The 14,518-nt window shown below is 40.6% G+C and overlaps 2 protein-coding genes across 3 annotated transcripts; both read right to left on the reverse strand.

The window, feature by feature from the left end:
- Positions 1-279: 279 nt before the first annotated feature.
- Positions 280-14,048, reverse strand: LOC131795618 (uncharacterized). Its single transcript, XM_066165836.1, has 7 exons — positions 13,909-14,048; positions 13,674-13,752; positions 11,983-12,727; positions 11,532-11,762; positions 10,964-11,056; positions 9,738-9,802; positions 280-2,532 (listed from the first exon to the last, which is right to left on the reverse strand). The coding sequence occupies exons 2-7, from the start codon at positions 13,701-13,703 to the stop codon at positions 2,149-2,151; spliced, it is 1,548 nt and encodes a 515-aa protein (XP_066021933.1). The 5' UTR covers positions 13,704-13,752; positions 13,909-14,048; the 3' UTR covers positions 280-2,148.
- LOC131779464 (uncharacterized) lies at positions 2,541-9,731 on the reverse strand. Of its 2 annotated transcripts, none has more exons than XM_066165835.1 (2): positions 9,474-9,731; positions 2,541-9,400 (listed from the first exon to the last, which is right to left on the reverse strand). In XM_066165835.1, exon 2 carries the CDS (start codon positions 9,218-9,220, stop codon positions 3,083-3,085), a length of 6,138 nt encoding a protein of 2,045 aa, XP_066021932.1. In that variant the 5' UTR covers positions 9,221-9,400; positions 9,474-9,731; the 3' UTR covers positions 2,541-3,082. The 2 variants fall into 2 exon arrangements, 1 of the variants encoding a protein (XP_066021932.1); XR_010717272.1 differs by having other exon boundaries at positions 2,547-2,660; positions 2,734-9,731.
- Positions 14,049-14,518: the final 470 nt, after the last annotated feature.

The raw sequence follows: 14,518 nt of genomic DNA on the forward strand, positions 1-14,518 counted from the left end.
CTTTTCATGAGGATGCGACATTGGTTTCTGCCCTTTTCTTAGTCTGGTCTTTGATCATCCTTTCCCTCTTCGGAGAAGGAGTGAGGCTTTATTTCTTGCACAACAACTGTGACTTTAGCCCAGTAAGAATGTGAAGGGGTATGCAATTCACAAAGGTAAAAATTTCAAACCCTTATAACCAAAGTTGTAAGCTATGTTGTTACTAGAGGGAGTCAGTTGTCAAAAGAAAGGGTTCGACGTTAACTTCCATTCATAAGAGACCAACCGGATACATTTTGAATACTTGACTGGTTCCTATAATCTTTATCATAAGTTTCTGTACAAATGAGCTGCACGTAAATTACTGTTACAGTTACACCATAAATTTGAATTGCAAATGTTTTGAACAATTTCAAAAGAAAAAATAGGTACAAATAATGTTCCAAGATTTTGAATCTGAACATATGAAATTATTTACTTGGCAAACACAAGGGATATAACTCAGCTGATGCCAGATATTACATCTTTTTTTAAAAAAATAATCTTGCTTAATTTGATGGGAAGATGTTTGAAAGATGGAGACGGAAAGAAAACGCCACGCACAATCCTAGATCTCCTTGCACTTTCTGACTATGAAAACTCCAAGGTGGTTCTTTTAAACGTATACCTGCGTCGCAAAAAACGAAAATTGTTCTATCTGGCATCATCATTTTTTTCTCATTAAGTTATTTTCCTTGTAAAGTTATATTAGCTACAAAAATAATTATAATTGTTAAAGCTCTTAAATATCCATACTACATAAAATTTTTAGTAAAAAAGTGCTTCTTAAATAAAAATAAGAAAAAATTATTACCTGCAAATAGTCACACTTCATTTTAAATACAATATGTTTGAATACTATATTTCTTGGAAAGCCTAGCTACTTTGTACAGTTTGAAATTTTAAATCTTTTTATCATTTTACTACTTTTCTGATGATAAGTGCACATAAAAAAGCTGACCCAATTTTGATTAATCACTCACACTCTAACCCTTTAACTCCCAGATCAAATATGTAATTCTCCTTACTGTCAACCATACAATTCTAATAATGTAAGTTCAGAGAATTTAGTATTAGATCAACTTATTATCCCCAATTGATCTTTTTCTTTATTCTCATCACTTAATTGGTTGATACAGTATAGACATTTGAAGGAGAAATTATGTCTTGGTCACTCATGGGAGTTAAAGGGTTAAGTGAGACATCTGTGCATAAAGAGAAAAATATCTCATATTACATAAAACTATACAGTTAATTGCAAGAATTTACTGCTCCTTTTGTAGAGACATAATGGCAAAAAGAAAAATTCTTTGGCCTTTCAGTAAAAACAAAGTGAAGAACAAATTAACTTTCCAATAGTGATTTGAGAAGTAACATTGGTTTTAAACTAACACACTGTTTTAAAAGGCTGATTGTAAAAATTAACATATCAAGCAGGTTTTCATGCAAGCTAAGAATACCTCTTTGCCACCTTTATTGCATCCTACAATTTTTAGTTGACCTGTACAGGTGAAAAAACAATTAGAGACAAAAGAAAAATTCAACTGATACCAACTACTGGCAGTTTGCGTTATAAACATCACATGATAAAAATGATGGCTGCTCAGAAATCTGAATACAATATATCACAGAATTATGGAAATGATTCCCAAAAATTTTCTGTAGCTTCAACAAACCTAAACCTATAAGGCCACAAGTAACATAAAACTTACAAATGTATGCACATTTTCCAATTTATTGCTAGGAACTTCAATCTGCAATTATAAGTTGCAAAAAAGGCAAAAAAATTCTGAGTCCTCAATGGAGACTTCACACATGAAAAGGGTTTCTAGAAATGGATGTTTACTGAAGAAACAGTCAATCAGATATAAGATAAATGGACTGTTAAGCCACAGATAAAACATTGTTTTGTGTTTTTTCAATTGGGTGGTGTGTCCTGATCTCTATTATAATTGGTCAAAAAGGTTTAAGTGTTCCTAAAATATTTTGATTTACTACAAATTCATCCAGACCTCTTTTTTCAAATTTCAGGAACCATGAGTATAGAAAGCTTGTTTCTTAAATGTTTTTGCAATCATTGAAGAAAATATCTATATTTCTACTAAATCACTCTTTAGAGCCAAATAGAAGTTACACATACATCTGAGGCCTAACGGTCTGAGACCTTACATATTCTTGCCACTCAAACAGAATCCAGTTCTCGATTACTGTAATAACATCATCTCGTCCCATTTCTTCAAGAATGGTTTTAAATCTTTCCACACAGTTTTCTCTCTTTGAGTCAAAGTGCCGTAAGATTTCCTCTGTTTGATTACCCATCTGTTTTAGCCACAAGATGGCATCTTTGTCCACACCAACTTTTTCCCCAAGCAGGCGATAATCACTCCAACTTATATTCTGCAAAACATCCAGTTTCTGACAAATCTTGTAGTAAAACTGGTAACGTATTGTGGCAACTTTTTTTCTGAGCAAAGACTTCAGGAAGTCTTGGGGAATGTCAGAAATTTTGGGGAAAGTGGCTATAGCGACGCTTGATCGCCGCTAGCTGGACCGTACGAATCTCACTGATCGACACAACAAATATCGCCCCAATTTCTTTCATGGAACGCCTCCTTTATTAAATGTCGTATTTGACCGTGAAGCTAAAAATAATTGATTCACAAAATTAGGGACAAGAAATTAGCTATAGAAACACTCGAGGTAAATTAAACTTACATTGTTGCCGGATCTGGCGAGAGTTGACACAAAAAAGACCTTTCCTTCCTTCGATAAAAACGACAGACAATTTCTTTCTATTAAACCACGAGTGCTTGCGAAATCGATCGAATTATTGAATTGCACAATAGATCCGTTCTGTTTGGAAATGCGATACCACTTACGGAACGCGTGACGAGGCACCTAGTGTGACTTTTACAGATTATTAATTAAACGATTACTAAATCAAAACAAGGGATAAACCCGTGCCTTAGGGGCACTTACATGGCTCCCCTTGAAATCACCGTATTTCAAACAAAACGAAACATAATTAAAGTAACAAGTTCAGAGTTCACTGATATGTCCGTGTCTAGTCCTCCTTTTGAATGTGTTCGTTGAATGGCTCCCCATGCGGGAATCCCAGTCTTTCCTCTCTTGGCAGCAGCAGGACAAGCTTTTGAATGGGTCTTTCCAAAACTGATGGGGGGTGCACTCTCTTTCCAGTGCTGGAGATATCAGGGTCTCCAATCGCTACCTTGACACTACGCACCAGTCCATCGGCCTTGTTGGGGTACGTTTCTATCACACGAGCAAGGCTCCACCGATTCCTCGCCTTGTTGTCGTCTTTAACGATAACTACGTCGCCAACTTGCATGTTACGGCGTGGTCTCGTCCACTTGGACCTCTCTTGTAAGCTATGAAGAAATTCCTTCCTCCAACGGTCCCAGAATTCGCATGATAAATGCTGGACTCGTCGCCAACGTTTCCTTGAGTACAGGTCTTCTCTTTGAAACACGCCAGGCGGAGGTAGAACTGGCTTTGCTTTCATTGTGAGGATATGATTTGGCGTCAGTGGAGATAGTGACCCTGGATCGCTTAGATTATCCACTGTCAGGGGACGGCTGTTCACGATCGCTTCGGTTTCACAAATCAGCGTGTGAAAGGACTCTCCGTCCAGGCAACTTGCACTCTTCTCCAGGAGGGCTGATAGTACACTGCGAATGGTCCTGATTTGGCGCTCCCATACTCCTCCTGCATGGCTGGCTGATGGGAAATTCATCTTAAAGGTTATCCAATCACAATTCTCTTTCAACATCTCAGTGCTGATCTTGCCTTGATCCATAGACTGCAACGCTTCGCGGAGCTCTCGTTTTGCTCCGATGAAATTCGTTCCTTGATCACTGCGCAGCTGACGTACAGGACCCCTTCTGCAGATGAAACGACGCAGGGCGTTGAGGAACGAGTCAGTCTCCAAGGAGTTCGAGACTTCAAGATGTACGGCTCTTGATGCCATGCACGTGAAGAGGGCAACATACTTCTTTACCTCCTTGCGCCCCTCCTTAATATACCATGGTCCACAGTAGTCGACAGCGCAGTAGGTGAAGGGGGGTGCCGGTTCCAGACGATCCTCCGGAAGGTCGGACATTTTCTGCTCCTGGACTGCACCTCGTAACTTCCGGCAGGTGACACAATTTGCAATTTTGGAGGCTACAGCTGATGTTCCGCCGATAACCCAGAATCCATTGGCTCGGATCTCGTTTAAGGACATTCCACGACCTTGATGTTGAACCTTCTCATGGTAGTGCTTAATGATCAGACCTGTAACGTGGCCCTTTCTCGGAAGGATGACTGGGAACTTTGTTTCATCTGTAAAATTGCCTCGTTGGATCCGACCACCAACTCGTAGCACTCCATCATGGTCAATGAATGGGTCGAGGCGGTACAACGAGCTCGTCGCCTTCATGGCTCTCTTCTTCTGCTGCGCGGATGATCTATCTTGTCCTTCTTGAAACGGCTTTAACAGACCCATCTCCCCTGAAAAGGCGACCCTCTGGGCTGCTTTGAAGATTTCCCTTTCAGCTGATAAAATCTCTTCCACTGTCAGGGCAGGCCTTTGCTGACGTTTTGTTGGTTTAGCACAACTTTCTTTCTTGGAGGACGCCAGTTGACGGAGTTTTTGCTTGTAGCGTAGACAGATAGCAACGGCTCTACACGCCCTATGCCAGTCCGAGAAGTAGTTTAAACTCTCAACAAGGTTCCATGGCTCTTGCGTACTTGTTGCATAAGAAGTCAAATTCTTCACCTCTGGATCGTCTGATGGCGTAACGAGGTCTTGAGCCTCGAGGGGTTGTGGCCACTGGTCTTCGGGCGTCCAAAGGAACTCTGGCCCTGAAATCCATCTTGAACTTTCAACGAGTTCCTTGGCAGTGATACCACGCGATGCATCATCGGCTGGGTTACACTTCGTTTCGACGTGTCTCCATTGGCTAGGTGAGGTTTGGTCCCTTATTTGTTGAACACGGTTGGCTACGAACACGTGGAACCTCTTCGAGTCGTTCTTTATGTAGCCCAACACGACTTTACTGTCAGTCCAGAAGATTTCTTCTACACTTTCATACTGGAGCTCCTGACGGAGCATCTCGCTGACCCTCACTGACACCACAGCTGCTGTGAGTTCCAGACGTGGTATGGTGACCATCTTTAAAGGAGCTACTCTTGCTTTGCCCATAATCAGGGAACAGTGGATCTGGCCTTTGTCGTCTACCAAACGAACGTATGAACACTGGCCATACCCAGTCGTGCTTGCGTCTGAGAAGTGATGAAGCTGTGTTGATATCACCGTTCCGAAACCTTCTGGTTTAAAGCATCTTCGAACGGAGAGATCTTCTAAGTGGTGTAACTCATCCCTCCATTTCAGCCAACGTGATCTTATGTTCTCGGGGATAGGGTCGTCCCATTCCACTTTACCTCTGCACAGATCTTGCAGAAGGCCTTTTCCTGTCAAGATTAGAGGTGCCAGAAACCCCAACGGATCGTACACACTGCTAACAGTGGACAGAATTCCTCTTCGCGTTAAAGGGCGATCTTGCATCACGATCCGGAACTTGAAAGCGTCTGACTCAATACACCAACTCACACCAAGCGCTCTTTCCATAGGCAGTTCATCCTTCTCGAGATTCAGCTCCTTTATGCCTTTCGCACGATCTTCCACTGGTATGGACTCGATAACTTCTCTTTTGTTGCTTGTAAATTTATGCAGGTTAAATCCTCCGCGCCGACACATCTCTTTAGTCTTGCGTATGAGCTCCTTTGCTTGACTTGTAGAAGGTACAGATTTCAGACCGTCGTCAACGTAGAAATCTTTCCTCAGGAACTCGGCTGGTTCGAAGCCAAGCTCTTGCTCATGGTCATCAGCGGTCTTCTTTAGCGCAAAGTTACAACAACCAGGAGACGAACCAGCTCCAAAGAGATGAACGGTCATCCGGTATAACGTGGGCTCCTTGTTTACATCGCCATCCTCCCACCACAAGAAGCGTAACAGATCTCTACAATGTTCAGTGACGTGGACCTGCAGAAACATTGCTTCTATATCTGCCATGAAGGCAACTGGCTCCCTTCTGAACCTCGATAGCACTCCAACAAGCTTGTTGGTAAGATCTGGGCCTTGGAGAAGATGCTTGTTAAGAGCCTCCCCTTTGTACTCCGCGGAGCAATCGAAGACTACGCGGATCTTGTCCGGCTTCTGAGGGTGGAAGACACCATGGTGAGGAAGGTACCATGTCTTTCCATCTTTCCTAACTTCGTCCTTTGGTATCTTCTCAGCATATCCCTTCTTAATCATGTCATTCATGAATGCCGTGTAGTCTTCTTTGTATTTCTCATCTCTTCGAAATCTCAGTTTCAACTGCTGGAGGCGATGGACTGCAAGCTTCTCGTTATTCGGCAGGGCTAACGATTCATTTCGTAGTGGCAATGGCAGTTCATAGTGTCCATCTGAACGATGGGTAATTCCTTCTTTAACCTTTGCCATGAATCTTCGATCATCCATGGAAAGGGTTTGTTGAGCCGCGTGCTTCCCTTCATTGAAATCTCGCTCGAACATTCTCTTAACTGCTTCTGGAGAGATGATCTCTTTTACGTGTGTCTCAACAACAAAACTATGGGAAGGTAATTCTTCGCTACCGATCTCCTTCACTGCAACTCTGTGACATAAGACATCCGAATCTTCTGTGGTTGTACTTCCTGTCACTGGACCAATGATGCCCCAACCAAGGAGGGTACGGATGGCATAAGGATCGCTGCTTCTACCAGGAATGACCTGCTTCGGCTTTATGGCGTTTGGACAGTTTGAGCCGATCAAAAGTCCCACTTGCAGATCGTTTTGGTACGGGTAAATCTTGTTGGCTAAATGACTTAGGTGTGGCCATTTTGCTGCCGACTCTGGCCTTGGGATCTCGTTTCTTCTCGATGGTATTTCGTTCCTTGAGTACGTCTTGGGAAGCTTGATGTAGACCGCTCTATCCATTCTTTCCACGATAAGACCGCTCACTCTACGAGTAGGAACTACTTCTGAACCATGCATTGTGTTTAGCTTCAATTGAGTCTCGACTCCATTAACTTGCAGTTCTTCGAGTATGCTTTCCTTAACGAAAGTTCCGTTACTAGCTGGGTCGAGCAGCGCATAAATTACAACTTGTCTTTCGAGGTTGTCTTGGTGGTACATTCGAACCGGAACAATCATAGAGTTTGTGATGGCATCGGTGACTCCAGTAGCATTACAGGTACTTGTACAGCTGCTAGTTGCTTCAGCTGCCTGAACTACTCTTGCTTGGTCTTCACTACCTTGCTTGGGAGAAATTTTGCTTTCATCATGAAGGATGGTCGGGTGGGGCATACTACATGTCTTACACACCTTCCGGTTTCGACATCTTCTTGACATGTGGCCGTGGCAGAGACAACCGAAACATATTCTAGCTTCTTGGATAAATGCTCTTCTTTCTTTAACAGTCTTCTTCTTGAAACTTGAGCACTTCTCCAGATCGTGATGCTGACTGTTGCAGAATGGACATGAAGAACCTGGTGGCAGTTGATCATCGTGAGGTGTGGCACTTGTCAAGAAGCTACTTGTACTCTTGCCTTTTCTTCCATTGTTTCGCCAGGTTGTGTTCCTGTTGGTGTTGTTGTCACTGCTGCAACTGCTAGTGAACTCATCTTTCCTTGCTTCCTTGAGGGCTTCAGGTGAGAATACTGGGTCGGTTGCCAAGGCTGCTTCTTGTGTTACAAATTTGACAACGTCATGAAACGTAGAAAGTCTTTCTTCTGATTTTAACATCTTATTGGCAAAACGGCACCATTTCACTCCCATGTTACTTGGCAGCTTTGCTGTTATCCTTCTAAGAGTGTCCTCGGAGTTAAGGCCTTCCATGTATTTTAACGTATTCATGGCTTGTTCGCAAAGCACCAGGAAATCAGCAAACTGTTGCAAACGCGCGCCGTCCCCTTCTTTCATAGGAGGCCAAGCGTTCAGCTTATCCTTGTAGGCCTGTGCAACGCGATAAGGATGGCCGAATCTTTCCTTTAATACCTTTCTAGCCTTATCATAGGAATCTGGAGAGTCGAGGTTAATGAAGCCTTGAATTGATTCCTTAGCGTCCCCAGATGTGAACTGGTTTAAATAATAGAGCCTCTGCTTTGGATCGCTCACTCGGCACTCTATTAAACTTTCGAAGGCACTGATGAATGCTGCGTAATCGAAGTGGTTTCCAGAGAAAACCGGGGGCTGCTGTGCTGGGAGCAGACTCATTCTTTGTTGTTCGGCGACAAGCTTCACCACCGAGGTTAACTCGTCTGTTCTGTCGGAAATCTCCGGCTTTGATTCACGTGATGGTGATTCACCAGCTTGCGTGCCTTGGCGTACAACTGGGCCATTTGGGGGTTCAAAGGACGGAGCCTTTGGGTTTAAGATCCCGTTATCTTGCAAAGGTTTCGTTTCACTAGGTTCCTCTTTGGGCGATAGCTTGGGTTTGACGTCTAGAATTGGTGTTTCATGCTTCGGGATCTGGGGGAAATCCTCCTGCCTTTCTTCTTCTTCGATTTTGCGCATGGTTTCTTCCTCAGCCTTTGCCTTAGCTAACTCCTTTTGCATTACTAGCTTCTTATACTCTGCTTCCCTTTCTAGAAAGTCCATTTCTAATTGAAGACACGCTGCCTTGGCCGCTGCCTTTGCTCTTCTAGATCTTACTGAAGAGGAGGAAGAACGCTTGGATAATTTTGACGAAACCAGAGACATTTTATCGCTTGTTTGTCTTTCCACACTAAGCAAGGCTTCGTTAATTCTAATGCGACATTGGAAATGTTCGCGATCCCGAATATCAAACCACTCGTACGCTTCATCTGCTTCCTTAGTGTCATGCAATTCCTTGTAATAATTGTGATGAGCGTCATTCATCCTATCCCTACACAAGTCTAGACTGTCACGCTCTTGCTCTAGGACTCTTGCGTCTAATTCTTTTATCGATTCGAGTAAAGAGTTTACCTTCGTTATCTGCCTCCTCAGAGCGACTCCTGCGGCCTTTCGCTCCTCAACAAGCCTTTCCAGGCGAAGTGACTCGCCCTTTTCGGTAGGGATTCTTTCTCTTCTGTCCCTTTCAGTCGTTTCAACGCCGACTTGATGGTCTTCGTTCTGTTCGCTCGTGACTTCTTCCATCGTAGGATTTGCCTGCGCCATGGCTATTGTATGCAGTCGACAAACTCCCGCTAATATCTTGAATTCCTCCAATCTTCACTATAGCGACGCTTGATCGCCGCTAGCTGGACCGTACGAATCTCACTGATCGACACAACAAATATCGCCCCAATTTCTTTCATGGAACGCCTCCTTTATTAAATGTCGTATTTGACCGTGAAGCTAAAAATAATTGATTCACAAAATTAGGGACAAGAAATTAGCTATAGAAACACTCGAGGTAAATTAAACTTACATTGTTGCCGGATCTGGCGAGAGTTGACACAAAAAAGACCTTTCCTTCCTTCGATAAAAACGACAGACAATTTCTTTCTATTAAACCACGAGTGCTTGCGAAATCGATCGAATTATTGAATTGCACAATAGATCCGTTCTGTTTGGAAATGCGATACCACTTACGGAACGCGTGACGAGGCACCTAGTGTGACTTTTACAGATTATTAATTAAACGATTACTAAATCAAAACAAGGGATAAACCCGTGCCTTAGGGGCACTTACAGTGGCAGTTTGGTCAAAGAGCCCTGTTGTTGAGGTGGATGTGGATGTGGATTGTTTATCAAGTCCTGTAACAAATAAAAAATAATGATATTTATATTAGTAAATAATGAAGTCCAATCTGCACATGAAATTTATTATCTTGAAGTGACATTTGCAGGATAATTAGAGTTTAATTAAAAGTAGACCACCTTGTTAGGGTTGTTCAAACAAAATTATATCATACTTAAAAATTTATTTTGTAAAATCCAACCCATTGACATGCAGTGAGGGCCTTAATGTTAGCTGTATGTTGGCAAGATCCATATATTGAAAAATCACATAAATTCAAAAGGGTGTCTTCAAAAAGTTGGACCTAAGACCTTAAAGACCTCACACCTTGAAAAATAAGACCTCAAAAACTTGAAGACCTCTAAAACTAGGATGTCGAAAAATTAAAGACCTTTAAAACTAAGACTTTGAAAACTAAGAAAGACATAACCATTTGTGAACATTCATTAAATGAGCTTTGAGTGAAGTTCCTGAGCAAAATTATTTTTCAATTGCTTTGACCCCTATTTAACTTTGGTGAATCAGCACTTCTGGTTGGTTAACTAGGTTAGAATATTCTGATGAGTCACCAACGATGACTTATCTAATTCCAATACTTTTGCTAATTGGCAGTGAAATTGAGAATATCATGCAATCTTGTAAGAAATTGTATGAAGTAGGCAATTTTTTAAAAATTTGTTCTAAGCATCAAATAGAGTCAAAGGCAATTTATTGATAAGGTTTCCAGGTCTTAGTTTTCACGATCTTAAGTCTTAGTTGTTCCTAGTTTGTAGGACTTAGGTCTTAGTTTTTGACACATGTAAGAAGAAAAAGTTACATAACAGTTCAATAGTTCCCTGCCAATAAAATGAACCTGGTCTTCCCAGATACTGGCTATTAAGTGCCATAATCCCAACTGCGCTACAAAGCAACAAGTTGGGAGTTCATAAATCCTAGATGGGTTCTTTGTTCCTTAAAAAGGAAGTAATCAGAAAGAACTAAAATAATTATCATTTGAACTCTGTCAAATCCCTAATTCTTAATATTGTTTCCTTCATTTTCTTCAATTTATTTCAGTAGCAATTCACCTGCAAGGTTTTTCTTTTATTTGCAGTCATCAACAAGTCAAAACATTTTTATTGTATATATTCATGACAACAGTCCAACAGAAATAAAAAATCCAATTTTCTGTGGCTTACTTGATTGTTGCTCTCCAATATCAATAGATTGCAGAGAAATCTTTGGGGTGCCTTCCACATCATGTCCATACTGTGCACTAGTTGGCAAACGATCTGTATAGAAATATCATAATTGCTAATGTTATCATAGGAAACAGTTTCTTGATGCGTCAGTTTCTTGGAAGGAACAGTGGCTTCACTTGCATGCATTACAAGGTACATATCATTCATCAACCTTTCTCCCCCAAGAAAAAAAACATGAAGTGATGTGCTTAAAGGGTTAACAACATGCATGATTTTTAGGGATTCTTATTTTTTTATTCATAATTGGGGAATGTCAGAAATTTTGGAGAAAGACACTGTTTAAGAACACCAGTAATGAAATATGTGACTATAGTTTTCAAGCAGTCTCAGCCATAAGTCTCTTTGAAAAAACATCTGGGGACAGGATGGGCTATATCAATGTAGTAGATGTTATGATTCAAAACAGAATATTAGGCTATTGTAATAGTTTCAACCTCAAATCAAAATTCAAGTCACTTGAAGTCACAGGATGATATCATTATCATAATGAGACATTTTAACTTACTATATCCTTGTTTAAAATATTTGTGGGTCCTTGGACTCCTGAATGGTTGAGAAGGGCTTTGCCCAAGATCTGATTCTTCTTTAGGTTTCTGGATGAGTTTAGGAAGAGCTCCTGGGTGTGAATGTGACCTAGGAATTTTCTTAACTGGCTCTTGCAGGGTTTCAACTGGAACAGATTGCATCCGTTGGTAAAATGGCTTCTTTCCTATCTTAGGAGTACTCCCTGTAGTCTCTGAACAACATAAATTTTGAAATGTAGACTTAAAATCTTCAGAAAGGAATAAAATTGTAAAAGAATGATAAATACACATATTTAGTAGATATATTATTACATAAAAAAGTAACAACAATTCTCTCCTGCTTATATAGTAACACGTTAACATCAGCTGGTTGATTTAATAGACAGTCAGAGTAAAGTAAATTATCAACAAATATTAAGTAATAGAATTTACCTGCAAAATGAATTTCCCTCTTCCCTGTGCCCAGCTCAGGGTCAAATTCAGAATTTTGGAAGTGGTCTTCTGAGCTATGAAAAGACATATCCAAAGTAGGGGAACTCAAACAATTAGAACCTGATCTGAAGCGATATACGAAGAAGATCACACCAACAACCAACACAAAGCAAACTGGACCAAGTACAATACCCACAATTGTTGAGGACTCAAGACCCCCTTTGTGTTGACTCTTGCCTGTGGTGTCCTTGGTGTCTTGTTCAGGGCACTCAAAATTGTTTTCTCTACACTGCATGCTCCATGGAAGATTAGAATTTTCACACTGTTCTTCATGATGTTTTTTATCTTGCCCGCAGCAGTCACTGCATGGATGACATCCACCAGATATCTTATCCATATAGAAGCCCTTGTGACATGTTCCTAGACACTTTGTGGTATCTGATTCAGGGGTACACTCTCCAGACTTTTTCTCATGTTTGTCACAGTTTTGGCAACTTTTGCAAGTGGTGTAATCATGACTGTCTGAGAAATTTACCCCACCAATACAAGGGATACATTTTATTGGTGTGCTAATTGAGACACTAGAAGCACAAGGCACAGTTGCTCCATGCCCCATTGGGCATTTTAACATAGTACATTTCCAGAAAATGGAATAAGTAGCATTTATTACTCGTTCTATTTCATCAGGTCCTGGCTTTCGACGTTTTTGAATATTCCCAAATGCTTCATATAAAACAACAGCCAACTGCAAAACAGTTTTTTAACTTTATTAAGAACTTAATTTATTAACACACAAGCACATGTACACAAGCAGAGGTTATTACTTCTCAGAAATTATATGGAAAGAGAAACATCAACAACCATGTCATTGCTATCAGAAATGATTACAGGTCTATTCCAACCAAAGTCTTAACTCCATGTCATTTTAAAGATGTAAATTTTAAGTTATTTTTAAGTTTTACAGCAGGTCCAGACCTGTCCTTGGGGTTGCCTCAGACTGACCTGCCTCAACAAAAAGTATATGTATGTATGCATGTACACATACGTACCCATTTTTAACAGATTTTCCCAACCGTGTTCCCAAAAATGTAAAATAAAAAATCAAGCACAACTAAAACTTAGGGCACAATAATGTAGATATAACTGTTACTCAAGTAAGCACGGTTATGACAGCATTCGCAATTTGGCGTTTTATGTGCGACAAATTTAACATTAACTCGAAGACAGGAGAAAAAGTAACGTAAAAAAAAAGTTTCAGAACATGTTGTCAAGAAACTGGTTGAAAATAAGTAGGAAATACACTTTCAATTCATGATGACATTATTTTGAAGAAAAAACCTTCGCACAGCACACTACATGAGTCCAGGTTCTGAGAATTTTTTTTTCGTTTCTCTGGAAGACTGTAATAGAAATCTTGATCAATGAAGGGTGCGTGAGCTTCTGAGTGAAACCCTCGCGATGAAACTTACTGCGACATAGTCGTTAGCGAGATAAGTTATGAAAAAAATCTGTAAAGCAGCTATAGATTCCGATTTTACTTTACTAAGCTAACAGAAAGCGCGTAAAGGGCGTGTGACGATAAATCAAATTACTCCATTTTCAATCATTTTCCTGCGCGTTCCGAAACTTTTTTTAGAAATACTGTACTAATAATATTATGCTGATTTGCAACTTTAATTGTGATCACCTACCAAACAACAAATGATCTTCGCTGCTTTCATGATGCCGCTGCGTAGATAAGCAGACCACAGTCGTCATGCACACACAGATCTACAGAATACAATTTCAAGAGGATTTAGGTCAGCTGTTAAGGGATTTTTCGTCATTGATGGAAGTTTACATCGTAAATTTCATCATCAAGCGTACGCAAAAATTTTCTGGTGGTTAGGCGAAGCAGCAGTTTATCAGAATTGCACAAAAACTTACCTCCTTAAGTGCAAATTCTACAGCCAATATTATTTTAAACTTATGGATAGATAACTCGAGTACTGTCGCTGCTCCAAAGTTATTTACAGCCGTTGCATGGAGATTTTGCTGAGGTATCATATATGCATGAAACCTACGTGAGCAATACGTACTGCCAACCGATTACGTAAACCGTTTGTAATGCGCCTGCGCCGATTACTTTACTAAATGATGGATCATGACTGCGAGGGAGCGTGAAGAGTTTGGTTTGACATCACTTCGGATCCCACTTCGGATCCCTCCGGATCTGAAGTGATGTAATTCAACCAATTTGCGTGTTTTTAAATGGGTATGAAAAATAATATGGTGTTTTGAAATGGATGGCGAATAGCTTCTATCTTCTGAGTGAGATTCAGTGTTTCATCAGGCTTCCATGACAATTTGCAAGTTTGCAAGATGGCACAGACATAAATGTCCTATCATAGATCTCCCATACCTTTCTGACTGCAACGATATCCAGGAGGTAGTTTTATACATATTGGTAAAACTGCCTCATGAAAAACAAAAATTCCTTGTATAGTAGTAAGGTACAAAATTAATCTTTGATAGAGCTCATCCATAACACAATACA

Source organism: Pocillopora verrucosa, chromosome 4 (assembly GCF_036669915.1).
Source record: "Pocillopora verrucosa isolate sample1 chromosome 4, ASM3666991v2, whole genome shotgun sequence".
NCBI classification, from domain to species: Eukaryota; Metazoa; Cnidaria; class Anthozoa; order Scleractinia; family Pocilloporidae; genus Pocillopora; species Pocillopora verrucosa.

Coding starts and splice junctions, on each gene's coding strand:
- LOC131779464 (XM_066165835.1), bottom strand. CDS start 9,220: ATGGCGCAGGCAAATCCTACGATGGAAGAAGTCACGAGCGAACAGAAC.
- LOC131795618 (XM_066165836.1), bottom strand. CDS start 13,703: ATGAAAGCAGCGAAGATCATTTGTTGTTTG. Junction 9,803..10,963: donor TATTGGAGAGCAACAATCAA/GTAAGCCACAGA, acceptor TATTTGTTACAG/GACTTGATAAACAATCCACA. Junction 2,533..9,737: donor TCTTTGACCAAACTGCCACT/GTAAGTGCCCCT, acceptor GCTATAGCCACT/TTCCCCAAAATTTCTGACAT.